General features: G+C 40.8%; 1 protein-coding gene across 4 annotated transcripts in view; it reads right to left on the bottom strand.

The window, feature by feature from the left end:
* The window catches only part of RGL1 (ral guanine nucleotide dissociation stimulator like 1), a 177,260-nt gene that overhangs the window by 92,031 nt on the left and 58,245 nt on the right, over window positions 1-26,984 (bottom strand). For all 4 annotated transcript variants that reach the window (XM_065896243.1, XM_065896338.1, XM_065896312.1 and 1 more), the window contains one exon: window positions 1,567-1,775. In XM_065896243.1, coding sequence (XP_065752315.1) covers window positions 1,567-1,775 — 209 coding nt within the window. The remainder of the gene's footprint in view (window positions 1-1,566; window positions 1,776-26,984) is intronic.

The raw sequence follows: 26,984 nt of genomic DNA, 5'->3' as shown, positions 1-26,984 counted from the left end.
CTTACATTTCTTGAGCTTTCACTATGCCAGCCGCTGTTCTAAGCCCTTTACATATGTTGAAGAACTTACTGAGTAAAAACGTCTCCAAGATAAAGATAAGGGAAAAAAGCAAGGTGCAGAACACACTGTGTACTATGATTTCTATTTATATCGTAAATATATACGATAAATATCATACATAAATAAAAATATATAAATACACATTTCTATGCACCCAGAAAAACTTGGGAATAATACAGAAGGAATAATTTACAGTTATTATCCAGGAAGAATGGGACTGGAAATGGGACTTGGGGAAATAGAAATATTTTCTTTTTATTTCTTACTTTTTTTTTCATAATTTTCTGAATTGTTTGAACTTTATATACATGGATTACTTCTATTTTTAAAATGTTAATATGTGTTACCTGCCTAATTAGGTTACAGTCTGTGTCTATTTTTTTTTTCCCTACTTCCACGTATTTTAAAAAACCTAATAAATGTTATTTGGGAAAAAGTAGTAATATGAGAAAACATTAACGTTTCTCTTTATACCCTTCTATGGTATAAGAATTTTTAACACGAGCATCAATTACTTTCAAAATTTAAAAAATCTAGTTAAAAATCAATATTCACTAAGTCAAACAGAACACCCTATCTTCCTTCCTTCCTTCCTTATGCAAGAAACCCCAGAATACAAGGATGTGGATGAGGACTCTCATGATTCTAAAGTAATCGTTTAGCTGACAGTTTTCTTCTTCCCAATACCAAGTCAATTTAATAATAATTTTTAAAAGATCAAGCTTTGGGCTTCCCTGGTGGTGCAGCGGTTGAGAGTCCGCCTGCCGATGCAGGGGACACGGGTTCGTGCCCCGGTCCGGGAAGATCCCACGTGCTGCGGAGCGGCTGGGCCCGTGAGCCATGGCCGCTGAGCCTGCGCGTCCGGAGCCTGTGCTCCGCAACGGGAGAGGCCGCAACAGTGAGAGGCCCGCGTACCGCAAAAAAAAAAAAAAAAAAAAAGATCAAGCTTAATTATATAAATAAAACAAAAATAATGGGGGGAAATACAGCTATCAATTATCAATGTGTGAATTATAATGCACACTGCTCTATTTATTCTAAGTAACATATGACTTAACAATATAGATCAAGGACGATATGTCTGTGCATACCCATAAAGCAGCCAATACATGGTGATTGTTAATAGTACATTTAGCATTTTAATTCTCACAACAACCCAGTAAGATTCCTGGTTAATTGACTAAGCTAGAAAATTATGAAAACATGGAGAAAATTTCAGAGTGGCAAATGATAACTGAAATCTATAAACAATTGAATCTACCTTTATGATAGGCACTCCTAACTCTTTTATAGATGTTTTTGTGAGATATTTTTACAGAAATGGACCGTGAAGAAGCTCCTGAATAATCTCCATGCCCTTTGTTCCAAAGGTCCTTCCTTCCAGGTAACCCTTCCTCACGCGTCTCTCTCTCAGCATACCAAGTGCAGGCGATTCAGAACCTCATGCCTTCACTCTGCAAACAGCCTGACCTTTCTGTCGCCTCTCACACCCCTTCAGATTCTTACCTGTCCAGCAGCAGCTCCAGCACTTCTTTAGTGGAGGCAAAGCCTCTGTACGTTGACAGGAAGATGCTGATGTAGGTAAAGTCATTGTCCCCAAAAGCTGTCAGCAGGTTCTCCACGAGCTTCTCCAACGTGCCAGCTTTTATGGTCCTGATCTTACACGTCTCATACTGACTGACTGTATGCCCCGGAGGCAGCTGGTCGCCTTCAACCTGTACAATAAATTCATGATTTTGATCAGGAGGAATGACTCCCTAAGGTAAAACTGAAAACATTGAAGTAGTGGAAGCATGTTTTCCCTTACTCTTAATTTCCCTACAGGAAAGTCAGGTAAGGCAATCCTCTCACCTGTGAGTGTAGTAGAGCGGGATGGGCGAGCGGGGGCGCGTAGGGGTGGTATGTGCATTCCCTTCCTCTCTAGAAGTAGAGGTATTACTTCACAGAGGTTACATGTGCTTCTACTTACTTCCCTATCAAGAACTAGGTTGCTGGCATATTCTGTCGAGAATGCTTTCTATGACCCCCAGGATCAAGTTTAGCAAGTCTTTATCAATCACTCCCTTTGTATTGTTCCACGGTAAGTTTTCAAACTCATTCTCGAAGACAGCTCCTACAATGGTGTGCCGGAACCGATCGTGCTGGCTTTGGAGAGCTGATTGTTAAATTTTTAGATTTGTATGAGCCAGATGACATCATGCTGATAGCTGGAAAAGATCAGCCATGGGAGGAATATGTTCTCCACAGACATCTAGGGAGATCTGACCGCAATCTGATGTTCTTTAGTTCATGGGAGGCGATAGACTTTCTGATTCAGTATCACTGGCTGAGAAGTGTCTGTACGGAGCAGACCTCGGCTAATCGCTGACGAGTAATGGAAAGGGTAGGTGGGTGCGTGACCCCTGCCTCCTGGAGACTTGCAATGTACAAGAGAAGACGTTTCCTTCTGAAAAGTAGCTATCACATGAGAATGAAACTGTGAATAGTATTGGTAGGTATAACTGCACCTTGGAGACATAAACCATAATACTAAAGAACTGATTAGTGATAATATCTGTAAATCTTCAAAACTGAGCATGAGGGAAGTGAAATAAACTGAAGAAAAATACAGGTGTGCCTTACATTCTACAATAAACTGGTGCCTAACAAATTATACAGCGACGTGATTTTCAAGGTTTAACCTGTCCTTCATAGGCATAGGGGAAGATGCCCTACAGAGAGGAACTTTTTCTAAGCAAATAATCATTCTAAGTGATGCAAACAATCACCAGGCGATGTCTCTGAATTTGAAGTGTGAATTGTTTTATATCAGATTTTCCTAAATTGAAATCATCAGACGTGTGAAAATTAAAGAAAAGGGGCAAAAAAGAGAGAACCGAACCTCTAAACGATGATATTGTGCTTATTATGTCACATGTCTGCTATTTCTTCGCCTGGCCTGTCAAAAGTTAAACCGCTGGAAGGAAATCAGCAGGCAAGATTGCCTTCTGTAAGACCAAAGCCAAGGCCATCACTTTTAGGAGGGGCTTAGAATAGCTTAATGTCATCACAGCTAACTGCTAGTAGGAGTTAATATTAAGGCTCCAGCATATGCGGTGGATGACTTGATTTCTTTATTTAATTTTTGAAAGATACTTTTACTTTACCAAGGAAAGGGTTCTGGTTCAGTCAAAATACCAAATGTTTCTTTAGGCCTCTTAGGCCTGTTGACTCAGATCATGGCCTTACAATCATTCTTTATCACACTGTATGTAGTTTTAGCCTAGGCCTAATAGTATCCATCTGTCTTCCAGGAGCTTCAGTTAACTTTAACTAGAAACAACAAATGAAGAATATATATGGTTTCAAAGTCTAATTATGTTTTTAATTACTTGGTACAGTGTTGTCCTCAGTGTGTGCTGTAAAACAAACACTAGTTCCAAAACAAAAGGTCCTGCAGTCAAGTTTGGAAACTATAGAGTTAAACAAAGTCCAATATACTTCTTTGCTGGAGAATTTCTTCAAGTTTTTAACATGTTAACATGGTATGAAACTCCAAAAGAGGGATCTGGTATATGACATTTTCTAATGGGTTTCCCTTTAGTCTCAGAGCATCTTGCAGAACGTCAGAATGAACATACTCTGGAAAATGTTAGCTTAGTAAGTCACTGTGACGCGTTTCAAACTTAATTCACATATGCCACTTTTTACTTAAAAAAAGAAAAATCAAGACACTGTAAAATAAAATGTTAATTTTTATCTTCGAACATCTATGTTCCAAACTTACGGTTACCAAGTGGGAAAGAGGGGGATGGGATGACTGGGAGATTGGGACTGACATACATACACTACCATGTACAAAACAGATAACTAATGAGAACCTACTATATAGCACAGGGAACTCTACTCAGTGCTCTGTGGTGACCTAAATGGGAAGGAAATCTAAAAACAGGTGTATATATGTATACGTATGACTGATTCGCTTTGCTGTACAGCAAGAAACTAACACAACCTTGTAAAGCAACTACACTCCAATAAAAATTAATGTAAAAAAAAATCTATGTTCCTTTGATCTCTTTCTTACTACCCAAATTTAGGGATATTTTGTGTTTTTTACTTTGTCACCTCAAAAGATCTGGCCAACATAATGATCAGTCTGATAATATTAAAAAGTAGTAGTTAAAAAATATACCTCAATTTCAAATGTTAACAACAACAAAAGGAATGGCTTCTCAGTTTCTACAGATATTCAAGCTCTAATCCTAAATCAAGTTTCCTTACCCTGTGACAATGTCAGGGTTCCCTCACCAATTTTATAATTTGATGATTCTTATTTTACTCACAATGCAAATTCCACTTTAAATCTTTTCTTATTAGAAGTAATAACTATTTAAAAGAACTGATTTTTCCCTAAGCAGTGATGTCGCCAAAAAATTCAAACACAGAGAAAAATGCTTGTCAAAGACCCTGATGAAGTGGGTCCCTTTTCCTGCCAGAAAGCAGATTTGGCAGGAAGCCAAGTTTCTCCCTTGGGAATGGAATCATGTTACTCATTAATCCAGTCGCCTCCCTTCACTCCTCCTTTTACTCTGGAAAAAAAAAAAAATCTCAGTATGCATTCTTGATCCCCGTAAGTCCCTTTAATGGTTTCTGTTCCTCAGTGTTTTTATCTGTACATTAGGAAGAACCATGATTGAGCTCACAGAATGGCTAATAGAATATTCTGCAATACTTAGATTTTAAAAATCATTCTCTCATTGCAACAGGTGAGCATCAATGGCAATATCATAAAATGAAGTACAGGAATTGCTCTGATGCCTAAAGTCATTCTCACAAAAATCAACAACGCAATTTAAGACGGCAGAGCACTTGCTTACTCTTAATTTCTGCACATTTGCTAAGTACCCTAATATCTCTTTGCTATGGCAGGGGGAAGGCCAGATTTTCAAAGATGAGTTTTAATTTACCAACATTCAGATAAAGTACATTTTTATGAAATAAAAATTCTGTAATTATCTGCTTGTTACTGGAATTGAAATAAAATTATACAAAAGTGAAACACACAAAAATACACCACGCCTATGGTTAGAATGGAGAAGCTAAAATTGTAGTTTCATTTTTGCAGCAAAATATTCAATAGCTACATGACCCTTAAGAGACTTTAGGGTCTGTTTTTGTTTGTAATATCTCAATACCTTTAAATTCTAGTTTAAAAGAATAGTTGGGAGAGGCGGCGGGGAGAGCCTTGGCAGACAAGTGTTTAAAACCCCAGACTTAGAGAGCAAGACATGGAGAGCTGAGCATGCCCTCTGGGTTAGCACGCTAACAGGAAACAGCTCAATCTGGATTTAATCAGAGACCATCGCTTTACTGACAAGATCATGATACTGAGGCCACAAGAATGTTTCATAATTGTTTTTTTGGCCAATCCTTCTGCCATTAGAATTCAGCTTTTCCTAAGAGAACATGCCTGACTCCTATGGGGTAAATATCTAAAACCCTGCCCAACTGTCCTAGCCATGGAATTTCCATAATTACCAATTCTGACATAAGGGGAACAAGAGAAAGAGAATGAGAGAGATGAAATGTGCCATGTTTCAACCGTGTTTCCAGTCATTGAGAAATATACTCTTTCGCATTCTAAAATGTAAACTGTTCACAACTTGGGTGTTTCTAATTTTAAAAAAATTGTCTTCAATCAATATAATCCTTTAGTCATCTGATACTTTAACAGGGAACGTGTTAAGTAAACAACCTCATTAGACTGGAGACAGTATGAAGTCCTTCTCCAAGCCATGCTTAATCTTCAGTACATCAGTTCTCAGGCAGCCTGGCTTGAGCAGAAACGTAAATAGTGAGCACTCTTCCAGTCATACATAACTCTCTAAGAAAATCTAAATCCCAGAGCCAAGGTTTTACAGAACTTTAAGAATAGCACATTGCTCTCTGTACGCTCATCCCAGAACACCAAGGGTCCATTTTCTAACATCTATTCAAATGCTCTGTAACCACCACCCAGAAACAATAAGAAACCACCACAGTATAGGAAATGCTGTGAGATGACTCACAAACTCTGATCATTTGTCCATATTGCCCAAATACATACAGATTAAGTGTCCTTGCCATGCAAAGAAAAAATATGTGTATGTAATGGCACAAAGCAGAACGTTATGGAGAGGCCAATGCATCTGAGTATAGAGATCTATTTACACGTGGGACGTTCAGAGATGTAAAGCATAGTCTATACGAAACTTAAGGCATGTGATGTCAAGCTCAGTGTGAGCTTCTGCATCGTGTGAACTTCTACTCTGGGTGTCAACTAACTTCCTTTGCTAGGTTAGGGTTGCTAGGATGCCCAGCTAAATTTTAATTTCAGAAAAATAATAAATGAGTAATTTGGGAGCGTAAGTATGTCTCATGCAGTATCTAGGACCTACTCATACTGAAAAATGATTTGTTGTTTATCTGAATTTCCGAATGAACCTGGCATCCTGTGTTTTTATTTCCTAAGTCTGGCAATTCGCTGCTAAGTGCATACAAAGGGTGCGGAACGGATCTCTCATTTATTCATCTACTTATTCAGACACACATTAACCAAACGGTACTATGTGCCAGGCACTGTGCGAGACAGTAGAGATGCAAAAGTAAATAGCATGCAGTTCAGACACCAGGATGTTCAGTCTGAAGGAGGAAACAGACACAAAGAAACCATTATAATGCAATATGAGTAAGATGGTGGACAGATACGCAGATACCATGGAAGAACCAGGAGCGACTCTACATAGAGGCAGCATCTGAAAGTGACTGGAAAGATAAGGATACCACCCACATGAAAGAAAACTGAGAAAGAGAAGCCAGATTCTTGTGAGGCAGAAGCACTGAATTCCACTTCAGTCATGTAAAACTTGGGAATTCCCTGGCGGTCCAGTGGTTAGGACCCTGCACTTCCACTGCAGGGGGCACTGGTTTGAACCCAGGTCGGGGAACTAAGATCCCACATGTCGCACAGCATGGCCAAAAAAAGGGGAAAAAAAGAAAAGTAAAATGTGAAGTATCTTTGGGATTTTCCAATGGTACCGTCCAACAGGCAGTCAGAATCCAAGAGCTGGGGGATAGGTCTAAGATGGAAATATATAGAAGTCACATCAATTAAAACAGCTTCACCCTCCAGGCAGAGTGAACAGAAGAAAAGACTAGAGGGCAGAGGATGGCATCTAGAAGAATACCCAAATTAAGAGGGTTCCAAGAGCAAAGATGTCAAGCACCAGAAGAAGCACCTGCACATATGGCCAGTTTACACTCACCTGATCTGTGGTAGCACTTTTGGACAGAGAATCCAGGAGCAATCTTCACTGCCAGATTCATACAGATGCCAACATATGCACCTTCCACCTAATTACACAAACATACCGAGGTCTAGCCAGCAGCGTGCTGGAGTCAGCCCATCCCGCTTGCAAGAGCTGATTGTAGACATTCCTCAATCCTATGTTCCATGACATCATGTTGGTATTGTGAATCTGGCCATGGTGGAAATATCTACACCGTGGAAATTGGCAAACTGGCTAGAAATCGGGGCTTTGGGTCTGGAGAGTTGATTTACCAGCACACCACTGCCTAGAAGTCCCCCCTCAGATTATGCCAATGGCAAATTCAGAACATTTTTCTCTTTCTGTGTCCACTCCAGTTAAGGCATGTGTGTTGTCACCATGACCTTTGACCTCACAGAAGATAGAAAATTATGCCTCTGAACTAAGAAAAAAGGAGAAGAGGTAGAGGAGCATATGCCTGACAAAGTAACGTGCTCTGAAAAACATTACAAGATCCCCAAGAGCTGACTTTGCTTGAAGCCACACACGTTAGAATGTGGTCAGATTTCTACGATGAGGACGCTTCATCCTCAGGAAAATGCTAAGAGGGCTGTGATAACAAACAAGGGCCAGTGTTTTGTCAGACAGAAATCCCAGTCCCTTCCGCCATCCTGTCTCAGCAGAGTTTCCTAGATCATCCCAAAGAGTCCAGGAACTCTCCGAGGGGAAACAGGAAGTTGTGTTTTCCATCTCCTAAAACATGGTCATCCTCCTGGCTGTGAATCTGTTCTGCCCGGTGTTAACCCATAACAGACTGGATCTTCTCTCACACAAACCCCTACGGCTGGCATTCTGGTCCTCCTCCTTTAAGGATTTAAGGAGTCTCTAAGGAGGCAGATTCAAAAATTAAGCGGATTTAAGGGAGTTTGCTGACTCTGTTTTTCAAATAAAATAATTTCACTTTTACATGCTACTCTGCTGCTTGAGACTCAGAACGCTAATGATTAAGATGATTAAACGGCTTCCCTTTCCACCTCTGAGGCCAATTTACTACGGTACCTAGGGCAATGACTTAAAGTTTCAATGTCTCGGTCATTGGCTTTGCAAAATGAAGAAATCACATGCTATTTTGAGAAGTTCAAGGATTTACAAATATGGGGGGAGGGAGGTTTGAACTAAAACAGTCACCGCTGCACGTGCCAAATTACATCACAAACTGTCACACAGGGTTTTTAGCGTCCAGAGTGAACTTGCAAAATTCACAGCTCCCTCCTGTCCCACACATTCAGACCTCAAATGCCCAAGGTCTTCCTATGCTGAGGTCATAGGTTAACAGGCGCCTTGGCTTTCTGGAACTCATTCTGTTTTTGTGCAACCGAGCCAACCTCTGTCTGAAAAGGTCAGCAGGGAGTAGTGAGCTTCTGTGGGACCTAATATTCTCTGTGAATGAAGCCTGCTTTGAATGGAAAGGCTTCCTCACAGCCCAGCAACTTTCCCAGCCCTCCATAAATCCCACCGACAGTTCCACGGGGCTTCATCTCCTGTTGAGATGTAAAGTGTTCCTTCACCAGGCTTTGCGGGAGCAGAGGGTGGCAGCTGCCTGATGTTTCCTAACTGAATCAGCTTGATTCTTCTTCTGCACACCACATTAAGGAATCTCTTATCCTCCCCACTTTCCTATGGGATAAATTCAGTTTTAAGCAAAGTAAACATTCAGTTCCCACTATTATTATCACCTATTACGATACAAGCGTAAAAATCAAGCCCCATTATCAAAATGCCAGCAAAATCATTATTCCCCTGGGTTTCAGAATTTGAGGAATGACTATCCAGCTTGCTCCTTTTCTGCTCCAAAAATGAATCTTTCAAGCCTATGTGAGCTTACGAATTCAAATGTACAGTTGCACTTTACAGTTCCCACAAAGCTCTGGGACACAGAGTCCCTGGCAAGCACTTTACCCTCAGCGCTGCATTTGGCACAGGTAGTATTCCGAGATCATACACGGGCTTGTAGAACTGGCTACCTACAGAGTGACAAGGTATCTTTCAAGCATCCTATCAGGTGATCCAATCTAGGGCAAAGTATGAAGACCGATTTAGTTTATCTTGAGTACCTCTCTCTGAAAGATACACCGAACGTAACTGACTTTTTTAAAAATAGGTTTTCCTATTCATAAGCTGCAAATTAATTCTAAGAAAATCATCCGTATGCCCTGAATAAAAAGGAAGAGAGGGTTAACAGATATTTATTGAGCCTTTATGGGCTAGCTGCTCAATCCTTATAACAATCCTTGGGTATAGGAATTATTCTTACTTGACTTGAGGACACTGAGGTTTGGAGAAGTGAGCTGTCGCACCCAGTTAGCCAGCCAATTAGCATAACTGACAGAGTCAGGATATAAAACTAGCCCTGTCTTTCTATTACAGCATGTTGCATTAAAATGCAAAGTGAGGGGCTTCCCTGGTGGCACAGTGGTTGAGAGTCCGCCTGCCGATGCAGGGGACACGGGTTTGTGCCCCGGTCCGGGAAGATCCCACATGCCGCAGAGCGCCTGAGCCCGTGAGCCATGGCCACTGAGCCTGTGCGTCTGGAGCCTGTGCTCCGCAATGGGAGAGGCCACAACAGTGAGAGGCCCGCGTACCGCGAAAAAAAATAAAAACACGCAAAGTGACACAGTGTTGGGTATTCGGTCTCCTTATTTGTACACCTAAGACTAGAATCTCCATACTTCATAGGACTGTTGTAAAAAAGAGATAAAATTAGATAATAGATCTGAAAGCATGTTGAACGGTTACAAGAACTATTCAGGATTCTACAGGTAAAAGAAAATATTGTATGTCATACTAAAATCCTTCTCTTTTCACTTTCTTTCCCCTACCCCAATTACTTTCACCAAAATTAGGTCTTATGACAGCAAATATTCTCTGGCATTATCCCTCTTACTTCCTGACATTGACTGAGATCTTTAACACCTAAAGATTTAAAAAAAAAATACTGTTTTTGTGTTAAACACCCTCTTTGGAGGAAAATGAAACTTCCCCTTCATTATTGTGGTTTCTTAAGTGGGTAAATTAAGTCCAAGAAAGATGAATGACTTCGCTCAAGGGCTCCAAAAGATGCCAGGAGAACAAGGTCAGTAAGATGCATGAGAAGTTACTGGATAACACAGTGTAGGATCCCTGGGGGTTGCAGGGGGACTCATTAATAATCTAATTTCCAGATTATTAATTAGTTTTCCTACCTGCTAGTTTTATAAATCTCTCTAGTCATGAGACAATTGCCTTATATTTTTAGAAAGAAAGGAAAATGAAAGCAAAATGACAATATGATTGGTTATGTGATATAGCCAGACAAAGTGGCGCTGACACTTAATAAAAATAGATAGAGGAGAGGGCAGAGGATAGAGAGAATTGATACCTGGCAAAAACACAGATCCAATTTCCCCAAGCAAACAGAAACTTTTGAAAAGAGAACCATTTTGTCCACTAGACTTTAATGTGTCAAAAATATATGTAAAAAAGTAGGCATGTCAGTTGTAAAGAAAATATTTATCTTCCTAATAACATGCTCATCATTCCCATGGCTCATGACCCACTCTTGATGTCAGTTAGTAAAAAGAGTATTAAAAGAGCTCCCATTATGCAAAGAATCCAAATGAGGGGCTAAGGGAATCTACAAAAGAAATGAAAGACTATACTCTAAAAAAACAGTAGAGATTATATGAATGTGAATTTTTTCATTTAATGGGATGGAAGGAACGATGTGTAGAGCTTAACATCAGTGAATATTTAATAAATTAAATAAATGCCAGGTAAATAAGCAGCGGCCTTACAGAGAGAATTTCAGCACTGATGGGGATAAAGGTCTCTTGCAACCCTGAACTTCAACTTCCATGCCTTCATAAGGAAGGCATGGAACTAGATTCTTTTTCTAGTTCCAGGTCAATTAATCTTCAAATACTTGTTAGTGCCCTCTGTTTGTCTCAGCAGTGAGCTAGAATAACTCTTTCTAATTTAATTGCTTTTGTTATTTCCTAAATACACTTGAGAGGATCCATTCATTCAACATCTATTTGTTGAGTTCCTACTCATGTGACTGCTGAAAGCCAAGGTAACAACAGAGAACCCAACAAGATGTTGACTTGCACAGAAAAGTCCCCTTCCTCTACAACTAAAGGAGAAGAAAGCAGATGGATGAGCCGTCATGACTGGATCTGGGCTTGGTCTTATGAAGCCCATTCTCTAGAGTCAGAGTCTTCAAATTACCCAGTCCTGAGAGATTAAAGCTACTCTGCAAGGAATACCACAGAGAGATATGGCTGATTTTACCATGACACGCAAATAGATAGAAGCTATGACTATAAAGAGAGCGACTCTTTCTAATCAATGCTACATAACTGTAAATAGTAATTGGAGATGGAACCACTGGCCAAATTAAATATATACAGTCCTCAGCCATAGCTTCTCTGTGACACCTCCAGCCATGCTCTGGTAACAGACCAATGGACTGCGTCATTCATTTGTATAGATCGAATCAGTTTTATTTTTAACCAAAGGCACTACTCAACTTCATAAAGACCGTATGTTCAGAAAAGCTTCTAAAGTTTTAGTTATAGTAGTTTGAGTTTCTGAATATAAGATATTTTAAGATCTTTTTGGTACAAGATGTCACTAAAAACAATGTACATTTTGGAATTTGTCTGTTTCCTTGAACACACTAAGCAGTTTTCAAGAGGATCACTTGAGATGCTGGGTAAAATCAGATTCCTGAGTCCATATTCCAGAGATTCTGATCAGTAGACCTAAAATAAAGCCAAGGGATCTGCATTTTAGCCAGCATCCCAGATAATTTTAAATCCAGAAGCTCTACTGATTACCCTTTGAGAAATACTGTGTTTGACAATGCAAAAACCAAAGATGAGTAAGGTTTACTGATGGGATAAAGGAGTTGATTAACCAATATAAAGCTTAGACAAAGTCGTGTGGCCTCTCTTAGTCTTAGTTTTCTCATTTGTAAAGTGGGAACAGTTTTACCTTTACCTTCCTTTACTCACCTTGATGTTGCATGGATGATTCCCAAAAAATGTGGGATAAGCTCTGAACCGCTTGAGATAAAAGAACTACATAGTAAACTAAGGTATTATTGACACTTATTCAACGGCCTGAGATGCTTTCAAGCAAACCAAGTGATCTTTCTTATGTGTTTATCTTATGAAATTCAATGGGTTTTCCCACAAGAAGGGAAGGTATTACATGGGCCTACAGAGTTTACTTCTGCCCTCATTACTCCTCCACCTGGTTGTCGATCCCATGGAAATGCTTCCTGCAGAACTGGCACCGTGGATTCCCGCCTGGAACTGTCTGCCCCTTGTGCTTACAAACATCACCTTCTCAACAACAACAATCAGTAATTCTAAGCGCTTTCTATGTGTCCCATAATAACCTTAGAGAGCAGATAAATTTCTTATCCCCATTTGACAGATATTTTACAGAAAAGTGAGGCCCAGAGAGGCTAAGTGACTTGTCCCAGGGCACACAGCTAAAAGTGGCCAAAGCCAGGATTCAAGTCCAAGTGGTATGGACCCACAGTCACACTTAACCAGAATTCTATTTCATCTCCTTCAAGGGTCTCCTGTGATACTACAGGTGGGTCACTAGTTCTTGGTCCTTCACTTACCATCAGTATGGAAACATTCCCAACCTCAAGCCTCTTTCCTTCTTAGTCTATACTCTCTTTCTGGCCATTCCATACATACTACGCACTACCCCCGCCCCCCGTTTCACCTAACACAAATATTATACTAACTCCCTAATCTTTAACTCCAGTTCTTACTTTCCTTCTAAATTCTAGACATGAATTTCCAATTACTACACAATCACCTGGACAATCCATAAGGAACTCTAACTCAACGTGTACAAAAAAAAACTCATTTTATTCCTCTAAAATCTCACCCCTTCTCTAGCTTCTGACTTCGTTAATGATCCAAGTCATAAACCTACAAATCATCTTTATTCCCGACTTATCTCCCCCTCACCTCCAAAATCCAACCTGTCCCATTCCCTAAATATCCCTCCATTCTAGTCTTCTCCCCCATCTTCACTGTCTTACCCTAATTTAGACCTCATTTCTTAACTGGGTATGTATAACAAGCACTTAAATTGTTTCACTTGCCTCTAGTCTTGCTAAAATCATCTTTCTAAAGCACAAATCCTAGTTTCAGAATAAAGTCCAAGTACCTGCCAAAGCTAAACATGCCTATCCTATGACTCAGCAATTCCATTCCTAAAAGATACGAGTATTATGCCCACCGAAAGACAGGGACAGAAACATTTATAGCAGCCTCATTTATAATAGCCAAACACACTTTCCATAGTATGTTGCAAGCATGTTTACTGACAGGCATCCTCTGCTAGACCATAAAATTGTTAAAGGCAAAGTCTAGTCATGTGAGTATTTATAGCTCCAGAAATTAGCCTATAACCACATCAATAAGTACTTCAAGAATATTAAATATGTTTTTAAGACAAAAATGAGTTTTTCATCTAACAAATCTAATGATACTATGCTCCCTAAGTAACATTTTTCTTGATTCTTCTAGATTCAGTCAAATAAAAAAATATGTACATACACACAAGAAAAGTCTGTCCATACGCAATAAAAGTATACAATGCTCACTCATCACCTCTGAGTTGGACTGCTAAGGTAAATACCCTTTCAAATTCTTTTTACGGCATCCCTAGTAATCTTTTAAAGACACAAATCAGATCATGTCACTCCCCTGCTTAAAGCCTCTCGCTGGCTTCCCATGACACTTGGAATAATAGGCAGACTCTACCATGGTCCACAGGCCCTTCCTGCCTACCTCCCTGACTCCACCACCAAAATCATCTCCCTCCCTCCCTAAGCCCCAGCCATACCAGTCTTCTTTCGCTTCATCAAACACAGCAAGCTCATTCACACCTAAGGATGTTTTTGTGTTTGTTCCTTCTGCCTAACACGCTGCTCAGCCTGATTTTCTCCTCGTGGGTCCTTCCCCTCATTCACTGCTTTTGATCAAGTGGTATCTCCTCAGATACACCACCTGGACCATCCCTCCGGTGTCCCACTAGCCATCTTCCCCGGCCAGGCCAGATCATGTCATCTAGGTTAACTGCCTTATAGCCCTGACTTGTTTGCATGTTTGCTGTCTGTAAATTCTGCAACAGCAGAGCTCTTATCTATCTTGTTCACTACTATATCCCTGGGGTATAGAATAATGTCTAACACACAACAAGTGCTCAGTAAATGTTTGTTGTAGTGAGCGAAAAACAAATTAATGTTGTAATTAAATGGCAAATCATTTAACAATCTCAACGAAAGGCTGATTATACTCCATAGATCCATTGAAGAATGCCAAACTCTCCTCGGAACTAAAAAATCTTAGGTAAACAAAGTTAACTGTTTCTATCTCTTCACAGCAGTTGAGAACTACAGTGAATTCTCAAAATGACTATTTGGAGCTTTTTTTGAGTCTCCATTAATTCCACACTTGGTTATCATGATTATAAAAATTACTGAAGGGCTTCCCTGGTGGCGCAGTGGTTGAGAGTCCGCCTGCCGATGCAGGGGACACGAGTTCGTGCCCCGGTCCGGGAAGATCCCACATGCCGTGGAGCGGCTGGGCCCGTGAGCCATAGCCACTGAGCCTGCGCGTCCGGAGCCTGTGCTCCGCAACGGGAGAGGCCACAACACTGAGAGGCCCGCATACAGCAAAAATAAAAAAATTACTGAAGTCATGGGGGTGTTTTTCTCCAGAATTCATCAAGATCGAGTCCCTGAATCGAACTACACATCTCAAGGATCTCTCATTCTCTGAGGCTGACACTGTCTTCACTGTTCTGTCAGATGTAAATGCCACTGAACCAATTTCTTGCTTTGAAAACAAAGAGTGGGAATATGCTCTTGTTTTGACTTCTTGCAGCTCCAACTAGGAGCATCTGAGGAAATGAATACACAAGCTAATCAACCAGCTACATAATGTAAGTGTAAATACACTACAAGTTTACTTATGAGGTGTTGGACTACCAAGAAGCTTCCAATACTTTCTGCATGAAAGACATGGTATAAAGTAAGTAAGGAGTTTATTTGAAGCCTTTTACCGTCCCCTTTCTTCTGTGCCAGGTTCTAAGCCTTGAACACTAAGAACGCTGTTTGAGGTCCCTGAATTTATAGTAAGTTTGTATTACTGAAACAAATAAGTGCTCTAACGTCGCATTATAGAATGCTAAGTAAGGGTGCTTTCCACCTTAAAACAAGGCTAACTTGCTATCCCAGGCATTAAACCCTCTTCAGTGGAGGTCTAGAGGACTGCAGCTTTACCACAAATCCTACGTTCATTCATTCATTTATTCCGAAATATTTAGTGAGCTTTTACTATGCTTAAGTTGCTATATTATAAGACACTGCAGATACAGAAGTGAACACAGACATGGTCTCTATCTGCATGAAGCCAACATTCAAGCAGAGAAGACAAATACTAAACAGATAATTTAACAATTAACTATCTAATGCCAAGAGAGATCACAGCTCTCCATAAAAAGGTGCTAAAAGAAAATAAGGTAAAGGGATCAGACTGTGTCCTGGTGATCAGGGAAAGTTTCACCGAGGAAACAGAGATCAGAATAATCAGCAGGTGTTCACCAGGCAAAGGCTGAGAGAGAGAACATTTCAGGTGAAGGCACTGCATGCAAATGCCCTGAAGGAGGAAAGAAACCTGGCATCCTGGAGGATAAAGAGAAGCTGACGTGGCCAAAGGAGAGGGAGCCAGGGTAGGTAGGGTGGCAGGAGACAAGCTTAGCCAGGAGAAGAACGGAAAGCCACTAAAAGATTTTAAGCAGGGAGGTATACCATGATCAAATATAACATGGATCTACAAGAAGAATGAACTGCAGGAAATAAGAAAGGATTCAATTAAAAGACTACTAAAGAATGCAAAGGTTTCTCAAAATGTGGAATGTGATCCACTTGCATCAGAATCACCTGAGATACTTGTCAAAAGCAGATTCATAGAGCCAACCTCCAACCTACAAAATGCAGGTCCCTGTAACTGGGAAATCAGCAGTTAGTCCTAGATTATTATAATAAACTTTAATGACTAAGAAGCACAGTAATAATGCCAGAGGAATTCCAATGATCGTCAAATGAAATAAGCCAGGATTGAAGTAAAATCCTCTGCTTTTACTTGGGCGTGAGTTCCCTCTTCTAAAATTTTGGTGGTACCACTCTCCTCTCCAGCTCCTTTCTCCCTTACCTATAGCAAGGGACCGATTTTATTCTTTCTCCATAGTCATCAACTGATATTAGTTTTATTCAGAGCAGAAGCATACACTTACTTTGACTTGTTCCTGACAGGAGCAGATCAGAGTAAATGAACGCATAAGTTAATCAGTGTTACTATACAAGTCCATTTCTGACTAGAAAAGCTCAGGTTGGGAATAATGTTATCTTGCGTTTGTGTGGCCCTAATATTCAAAGCTCTTGTATATACACAATCTCATTTGATTCTCACAATAATCCCAATTTATAGACGAGGACACTGAAGGCTCAAGGGGCTAAGTAACTGACCCAGTCACATTCCTAGAAATTGACAGAGGCCAGAGGCCAGCCCGGACCCTTCAGACTCCAAAGCCACGTTCAAGGAGCAGTGCCACGTGGCTCCAGCAGGTCGGACCCCCAGGTGCTCATGGAAGGTCCCCCATGTACTGCCCTCTGCCCCTCATGCCACACACGTCAAATAGTGAGAGCCGACTGACTCCACGTCAGGTTCTGTGAATGAATCACCAACTCTCAGGTCCTATACTCAACAGCAAGTCAAAATTCCCTCTATGGGGTACTGGGAGGGAAAAGACGCCACTGTAGACAAATTACGACATAGCTGTTCCAAGTCGCCAAAACTACTTGAACATAAATATTTAGATTTCGTATTAACACGACAGAGGTCACGGGGCTCTGGGAAATTATAACTGTCTTAATCAAACAAAACATAAACTTCTCTTGTCAAACAGGTGTAATGGTCATGTTGCCAGTAGTAATTGTATGTTTGGATTTTCAAAAATGCATTCTCCTCTCCCATTTAAAAGAAAAAAAAAAATGCTGCAACATTTCCCTTTCCAGGAATGTGATTTAACTTAATAGCTAAGCTAATAATCACTAGCTGCTTATTTGGTGCAAACAAAGAAAGCACTGTCTCTGCAAGTGGGCACAATGGTTCTGAATGTGAGATGGATTTAAGTATCTGGTTGTGAGCGACCATTACGTTATGTAACGAACGGAGCTGCATGAATACCTATTACATAACTCCATACTGCCTGGGCACTCTAATTAAAGTGGGGGGACTCTCCCATCACATGAAAAAGCTCTCCTGAGTCACTTCTATAACTTGTAAGGTTAAAAAACTTAAATTATACTGAGCCAGGGAAATTGTGTACACAGCTGTTGTGTCCAAAGTAAACCATGAAAGAGGGGAATAAGAAAAGAAATGTTTCTGTAGGGACTAGAAGGTAACTGTCCTGGAAGAGGTAGAAGGGAGCCAGGTTGGAACTGAACTGAAAAGCTATGCTCTGTAGCTCTAACTGGGGAGAAATGTAGCATTTTCCAAATATACTTATGTAATCTGATGGACACCTAGCACTTAGTTGGAAGCACATATAGTCGTCCCTCGGTAGGTATCCGCGGGTGATTGGTTCCAGGACCCTTGAGAATGACAAAGTCCACAGATGCTCAAGTCCCTTACATAAGATGGTGCAGTACCGTCACACAACCCACACACATCCCCATATACTTTAAATCATCTCTAGATTACATATAATAGTTAATACAACGTAAATACTATTTAAATAGCTGTAATAACAATGTAAATGCTATGTAGATAGTTGCCGAAGTGGCAAATTCAAGTTTTGCTTTTGGGAACTTTCTGAAGTTGTTTTTCCCGAGCATTTTCTAGCCACAGTTGCATCTGCAGGTGGGGAACCCGTGGATACAGGGGGCCAACTGTATTGATTCATTTTGTCAAAAAGGCACGAGAGGCGCAAGATGTCATATAAGAAAGCAGTAGTCGGTGTGGAGGCAAAACCAGTGAAGGTTTCTAATTTATTCATCTGTAAGTTTAGCCCCCACATACGTCTCTGTAGCTCCAGCATCTAACTAATTCCACACCTTCTGAGACTGGGAAGGAAGGAGGCAGTACCTTTAACATTTCCTTCCGGTAGCCCTGGAAGGAAGCTGTTCAGGGTGCAAACGAGGCCAAGGAAAAAATCAAAGTTTTAACAAACCAGTACAATTTAAATCACGTAACAGTGATCCTTCATGGGGAAATTTAATGTTCAACCTCGAAAGAGCTGTTTTCTCAGTGAGGAACCTTTTAAACAGCAACATTCTAAAAGTTTTATTAATTCGATGGAAATGTCTCTGTTCTTCTGCCTTCAGAAGTAGAATATCCTGAGCGTGATTGAAACCTTCATTCAGAGCTCCATGAGCCATCAGCGCTACAAGGGATTGTACCTGTGTCCCCCAGAGACAATGACGGAGAGCAGTGCTTAGTCCAAAGCGAAATGATCCCATACGGTTCAATGCCTGCTATCTAATCATCATCACTTTCTCACATTCATTTATCCAGCAAATAAATATTCCTTGCGTCTTCTGTCTGCGAGGTACTGTTCTAGACTCTGGGGAAGAAAGGACCAAAACCCACGTCCTCTTGGAACTCACCTTCTAATGCAGGAGAGAGGCAATCAATCTGTCTGTCAATTACAAAACAAAAACAGTACCTTACACAGTGGTTAAGTGGCAAGGAGGGTGAAGCTGAAATGGAGGTCGGTGAGTTCCAGGCTGGGGGAGGGCTGCAATTTAAGTGAGTGGCTAAGAGTAGGCCTCACTGAGACAGTGACATATGAACGCAGCCTTCCACTGGATGGTCCATGTCTGTTATTATGAGCATGTCTACCTCTAAAAGCCCCACTCTCTTCAAATTTGCCATATCCATTATGACTATACATAAATAACCAACTTTGTTATGTATTAGGAATTAACGTGGTATATATTAAGAATGATGGCCTTTCCTATGGGGTGAGAACTATTTGGGCTACTCAGAGAATTTTTTCAATAACTTTCAGTTTTTAAGTATGCTCTTGAAAGCTGAAATAACCCAAACTGAGAGAGTGTTACCCTGCTGTTTTCTAGAGTACGTAAGCCTCTAACTCCGGCGCCGCCATCCCCTGCGCTAATGAACTAGCCTGCTTCTCCCCCTTACCGCTCCAGCTACACTTCTCCTGACTCCTAGACCAGCTGCTCTCTGCCTTCTTGCCTCCTGAATATGACATCACCCAAGGCCCTCACCCGTGTTCTATTTTCCGTATCGTCCATTCTTACTGCTTCACTCGTCGCTGAGTGAGCGATACCCAAATGTATTCCTCTAATCCCAAACCTCTTCTAACTGGAAAACTTCTCCAGCGTGCTCTGTCTAAAATTAAAATGGTCATGGCACCCCCTTCCCATCAGCACCACAAAGAAGCTCTTCTTCCCGAAATCCCATTTCTGCCAATGGTATCTCTATCCTCTCAGCTCAACTGCACCAAAAATCTTAGACTCATCTTTGACTCCGCACTGCGGTCACCAGGGAAACGGCTGCTGATGCTTTCTTCTAGGTTTTTATCTGCTCTGCTGATAGGAGGGAATGAAAACAATAATTTGAAGACGCAGTTGTGATCACTAACAAAGAGTTACTGCTGCAGGATTTACAGGAACCTTGGGAGAAAGTGACTATGTTCTCCTACAGGTGTCAGAATCCCAAACATTAGGAAAACACTGTTTTTTAGGGATAAGTTGGGAGATTGGGATTAACATATTCACACACTACTATACATAAAATAGATAACTAATAAGGACCTACTGTATAGCACAGGGAACTCTACTCTACTCTGTAACGACCTACATGGGAAAAGAATCTAAAAAAGAGTGGATATACGTGTATGTATAACTGCTTCACTTTGCTGTACAGCAGAAAGTAACACAACACTGTAAATCAACTATACTCCAATAAAAAAATTTTAAAAATAAAAAATAAAATTAGCATAAACCTTCTGTTACAGGGAAGAGGATTCAAGAAAGGTAGGACAAATATTCCAAGTACAAAATAAAAGTTTTAAGAAATCAAGGAGGTTGTACAGGTTTCCCAAATTATTTTTTAAATTTATTTATTTTTGGCTGTGTTGGGTCTTCGTTGCTGCGTGCAGGTTTTCTCTAGTTGCGGTGAGCGGGGGCTACTCTTTGTTGCGGTGCACGGGCTTCTCATTGCAGAGGTTTGTCTTGTTGCAGAGCACAGGCTCTAAGCACTAGGGCTTCAGTAGCTGTGGCACACGGGCTCAGTAGTTGTGGCTCGCGGGCTCTAGAGCACAGGCTCAGTAGTTGTGGTGCATGGGCTTAGCTGCTCCGCAGCATCTGGGATCTTCCTGGACCAGGGCTCGAACCTGTGTCCCCTGCATTGGCAGGCAGATTCTTAACCTCTGTGCCTCCAGGGAAGCCCTCCCAAGTTATTAGAGACAGAAAGAAGGCCCCATAATTAAGGCTATATACTTAGGGTCTAAAAGCATGGTAACATGGAAGTTAACAGTCATAACGAACTGAGTCTTATGAATATGTGAAGGTCAAGTTAAAGAGCTCTCTTCAGCTATATTAGGAGCAAAATGAGGAAAGGAGCTGCTCATTGCTGATGCGTGGGGTAATGTTAACTGATAAGAGAGAAAAGAGAACTACTTCACTCCCCGTAAGCTTCTATCTTCACTATCAAGGAAAATGATCTTTAAACTGGAAAAAGGGCAGGACCAGCATGATGAAGAGGAAACTAGAGCCCAAGATAGAGAAGGCAATATTAAGAAAGCTCTTAGCCCTTTAAGTGACTTCATGTCTCTGGAGCCAGAGAAAATAGCCTGAAGGGCACTGAAAGAACCAGAAGATGTGATCATAATATTGATGAATGGAATCTTCACAGAAGCAGAGAATCATACAAGTGACTGAAGCCTGGCAACAAGAAAACAGCGATTTTCAGACAGGAATTTAAGGTGGACTAGAAACAATGGACTGATTTGCCTACAAACCGCTTTCGCCAATATCCCAGATGGTTTGTAAGCAATGAACACTTGGAGCTCACATGAAATCACTGAGAAAAACAAATCAGATCAAGCTAACTTTCCATCCTATTCTGACCCTAGACAAGAAAAAAGGAGTACTACAGACATGACAGATGTCTCACACATTCAAAAAAACCATTCCACCAACTCTCTCCTTAGATCTTTTTTTTTTAACATCTTTATTGGAGTATAATTGCTTTACAATGGTGTGTTAGTTTCTGCTTTATAACAAAGTGAATCAGCTAGACATACACATATATCCCCATATCCCCTCCCTCTTGCATCTCCTTCCCACCCTCCCTATCCCACCATTCTAGGTGGTCACAAAGCACTGAGCTGATCTCCCTGTGCTATGCGGCTGCTTCCCACTAGCTATCAGTTTTACATTTGGTAGTGTATATATGTCCATGCCACTCTCTCACTTTGTCCCAGCTCACCCTTCCCCCTCCCTGTGTCCTCAAATCCATTCTCTAGTAGGTCTGTGTCTTTTTTCCTGTCTTGCCCCTAGGTTCCTCATGACCTTTTTTTTTTTTTTTAGATTCCATATATATGTGTTAGCATACGGTATTTGTTTTTCTCTTTCTGACTTACTTCACTCTGTATGATAGACTCTAGGTCCATCCACCTCACTACAAATAACTCAATTCCGTTTCTTTTTATGGCTGAGTAATATTCCATTGTATATATGTGCCACATCTTCTTTATCTTTATGGATCTGATAGAGCCCTAGGGGTTCAATGGTTGTAGAGTTGTATTCCAGTCAAATACAGTAAGTCCCCTACATATGAACCTTTAAGTTGCGAGCTTTCAAAGATGTGAACATCCAATCATGTAAGTTAGTTCACATGGCTGGTGTACATTGTCACTTGTGTGCATCCTCTACAAGTGGTTGTACTTTTGTGTACTTTACTGTACATTACTGTATAGAGTACAGTAGTACAGTACCTTTATTTCAAGCCCAGGAGGTCTGGAAGCAAGGATAAAAGCAGCAGTACATAGCCAATTGTGTTAGTTGGGTACCCAGGCTAACTTTGTTGGACTTATGAACAAATTGGGCTATGAATGCGCTCTCCGAACTGAACTCATTCGTATGTAGGGGACTCACTGTAGTCAGGGAACGCTGAATGGTAAAGCAATGTCAACTAGTGAGTACAGCTAGGAGCAGGGAATGTCTCTAGTAATATAACAAAGAGTTTTGTCTTTGGCCATGTTGATTAAATCATTTTAACAAATGAAGCAGACAATTATATAGAACCTTATTAAACTGAATTGAAAGTTATATCTGGTACGTTGACTTACGGAATCAAAATTTTAGAAGACTTGTTTTAAAACCAGGAATATTGGGCTTCCCTGGTGGCGCAGTGGTTGAGAGTCTGCCTGCCGATGCAGGGGACGCGGGTTCATGCCCCGGTCCAGGATGATCCCACATGCCGCAGAGCGGCTGGGCCCGTGAGCCATGGCCGCTGGGCCTGCGCGTCCGGAGCCTGTGCTCCGCAACAGGAGAGGCCACAACAGTGAGAGGCCCGCGTACCGCAAAAAAAAAAAAACCAAAAACAACAACAAAAACCAGGAATATTAGCTAAGACTAATAAAATTAGATTTAATAAAAATAAATATTTTCTACAACTAGACCTTTTTAAAATCAGCTCTCCAAGTACAGGCTAAATGAGACTTCGTTTCATAAAAATTAATATTACAAAAATTAAAAAGACCAAGGAATCTTAGGTAAACATGAGTCATGAGTGTAGTACATGTGTAAAGAGACCTAATTTAAGTTCCACACATGAACACTAATATTAAAAAGAATATAAAACTGCCAATATTCAACCATTTTTAACTTACTAATATGGCAATCTCATACGGTTCAACCTAATACGATTACATGTGAATCACAAGAGAAGTACAAAGTGCTACAGAACTCAGAAAAGGATAATTTACCACCATTTGGGAAACCGAAGTGGCTTTGTGAAAGAAATGGCATGTGAGCTGGAATTTGGGTGATGGCTGGGATTTGCACAGGAGATTAGGGGGAAGGGGGACATTTCAGACAGCGGCAACAGTTGGGGAAAAAGACCCTGGGACAGGAAAGTAGCGTAGTTAGGTTAAAGTGTGGAATATGTAAAAGTGAGACACAGGAAATAACACTAGAGAGGGAGAGACTGGAACTGAACTTTGGAGGCCCTCAAATCCACTGTAATAAAAGTGCTCAAAAATTCTATGAGCTGCCTACAGAGACCAAGAACAGTACTGGGCACATAGCAGGAGTCAAATTTGAATGAATAAGTGAATCAATGAAAGAAAGAGTGAATTATTTGTGATGGGTACAGAACAAGAAGAGGTCAACATAAACACAGCTCCTGCTTGCCAATCCACTACATCACCGACATCATAGTACTTTCCATCTACAAGGGATCTTGGAGATCATTTCGTCTAACTCCCTCAAAGATCCTGGGTAACTACCAACAGGACTGGAAATACTCAAGCAAAAGAGGCGAAAGGCTGCCTGGCCCTCTGCCAGTTCCTAGGGTAATCTGATTCACCACAGCAAAATCTCCAAAGAAGATTTCAGTTCAATAACTCCTAAATATTGTGTTTTGGACTCTTTACTGAAAATGAATGCCATCTAAGTCTACAAGTTTCGGAAACAAATGTTTGGTGGCTTTTGTGGGCAATTGTTTTTAAAACATCAAGCATGTCTAAGGTATAATTTTAAAGAATCTGGCTCCAGGAGAAAAAGCTGAAGCATTCATCACATGTTTTACATTTCTTACTCTTGCCTGCCAGATTTTTTTTTTTTAATTAAGAAAGGAAAAATGGGTCAGCCCAAAAGAATTTTTACAACTGTCAGAATAAATACAAGGCCCAAGCAACCCCATAAACTTCATTTTTGGAGGCTTATCTCCGCCTCTCTCTGTGGCTTTAAGTGTCCTTTATTTAGAACCCAGCCAAAGACACAGCCCTGGTGACTCCCCCTACATCTTGCATACTGTAAGGACATGTTTTCTTTCTGTCAAGAGGGAAGAGGACTGGTGTGAGCCTAGATGACAGTACAGCCTCTTCTGATTTCAACAGGACACGGTGGGTGGAGGATCTAAGGGTCAAAGAGAACCCTTGTCCAACCCAGCTTGACTCCAAGGTCCTTAAGAAACCACTCTCCTTCTTAGAAAGAATCACCACCCATGAGGCAGTTTTGAAGGCATCTTCAAGAAGCAACTCATCAGATAAAAGAAAGTCTCTCCTGGGCTTAAGGAACACTCTAGTGCTGAGCACACGTGTCCAGACTTCGGTCGCCAAAACTATAACCATCCTTAGTCCGCCCTTCACTCTGGGAGTCCCCTGAGGAGCTACTGCTTTTAGGATGAGCACCAACGCTCAGGTTTCCTTTCTTGCAGGGTCCGGTTTGGTTGAATTGTTCCAGAAGAGCTTCTACCAACCAGACCTAACATTTCTATGGTGTTGCCGGTAGCAACCTGGCCTCTTACAAAGCAGACCAGGCCTCCTGGTGATGCATTGATTAAGCTGGACCACACTAGAAGAGTGAGTTTCAAACTTCTTAACCATGATTCACAGTAAAGAGAAAAGATGCCTTTTACACATGACTCAGTACCTACTTGCACATATTTAAAACAAGTTTCACAACAATGTTATTCTAATATTTTTTATCTCATTCTGTTCCAATTTTTAAATATTGATTTTTTAACCCACTAAATTGATTTCAGAGCCCACTCTTAAGCTATACCCTGCATTTTGAAAGGCAAGGCCCTAGACAACACTGTCCAATAGAAAGACAGTGCCAGCCACAGTACGATATTTTAAAGTAGTAGCCACATTAAAAAAAAAAGTAAATAGAAACAGGTGAAACTCATTTTGACAATGTATTTTATTTAACCTGTTATATCAAAATATTATCATTTCAACATGTGACCGCTATAGAAAATGACTGAGCTATTTTACAGTATTTTAGCATAGGAAGTCTTCGAAATCTGGCGTGGACTTTGCACGCACAGAACGTTTCAATTCAGACTAGCCACATTTCAGGTGCTCCATAGGTACATGAGGCTAGTAGCTACCATACTGAACAGTGCAGCCCTCAGAGCTCTGGTCCCACATCCCCCAGAGCAGCAGGACCCACGAAGGTGCCCGACAGCAGAAGGGAGGGGAGCCATCCACCCCTGCAGAACTGCACTGCGTGTTTGCTCACACGTCCTCATCTCACACCGCACTCTCAGGCTCCTAGTGAAAGCTCACAGCCTGGATAAAGGATAGGAGATTTCACAAGGAAGAAGAACAGAAATGAGGCTTGTTAACTAATAACAAGCAGTATCGCTCTGAAACTCCTCCAAGTCCAAATGCATTCTTTTGTCTGTGACATCAGAAATATAACAAATGCACATAAGATTCAAACCAGAGAGTAACTTTTAGAGAATTTGTTCTGAAAAATATATCTTACTGATTAAAAAAACTGAATAAATAGCACGATTGCAACTATGTTAAAACGTGCGCCTGTGAACGAAGATTGGAAGATAAAAAGCAAAAGTTTAAAGAACTGTGTTACTGCGGTAGAATTATGGGTGATTTTTTTCTCTTCTTGTAAAAATAACGTGTACAATATTGTGGCATCACTCTTTTAAGAATAATATTGTTTTGAAAAGGTTCTTCCCTCTTTTCCAAAGCAAACATGTATGCCATTGAATCCCTATAAAAAGAAAAGGGTAAGGATAACATGCTTGGATAAAAGGCAAGAAGGACCAGAAGCAGTCAGAAAACTTGACCCTGACAGAGCCAATTACACTGGGACAGTCTGACGGGAAACACCTAACGACAGCTGGACTGCCAAAAACTTCTAGCGTAGGCTTTACGTTTTGCCTGAAGTAGAAATTTAAGAGTTAAGAATGTAAGACCACATAGCAGAGGAAACTTTGAGAGGGTGAGAGAGCAAAAGCAGCTGAATTTTACTAACGAAAACTGAAAAGTCTACAGATACTATTGTGTTATATAATAGAGTATAATTTATGCCACTTTTTAAAAAACCCCCTCTTGCCAATGAATTCTGGTAAGAGGAGCACACCCCAGAAAGTGCCGTACACAACAAGCCTGCCCCCAGAATCTCAGAGAAGCAGCTTCACCATTATGTGCATAACCCTAGTGGTTATGAGCATAAAGGGTGTCAGATCCCTTTACAAAAATGTGCTCTACAGAACAAAGCCAAAGTGGTTTGATACTGGGTTAATACAAGCTTGAAGCAAATTGCAGCCCCTCAGATAAGAGACCAAATAAAATATGTGAAAACCCTAAGTAAAACAACTTTGGAATCCAAAGCAGAATTGGGTTCTCAGAGGTCTATCCCTGACTCATGATTCAAACCTGTATGTCACCAAGAAGCTTACGGATTAACTTTAAATACCATGTTATTCTCCCTATAGAGGTCACCATAATAGTTCAACCAATTTTCATAAGATCATGAAATGTGTAGAA

The sequence above is a fragment of the Phocoena phocoena genome, chromosome 1, assembly GCF_963924675.1.
Source record: "Phocoena phocoena chromosome 1, mPhoPho1.1, whole genome shotgun sequence".
Classification (NCBI taxonomy): domain Eukaryota; kingdom Metazoa; phylum Chordata; class Mammalia; order Artiodactyla; family Phocoenidae; genus Phocoena; species Phocoena phocoena.
The sequence above is the reverse complement of the archived record's forward strand: the minus strand, read 5'-3'. Positions and strand labels throughout refer to the sequence as shown.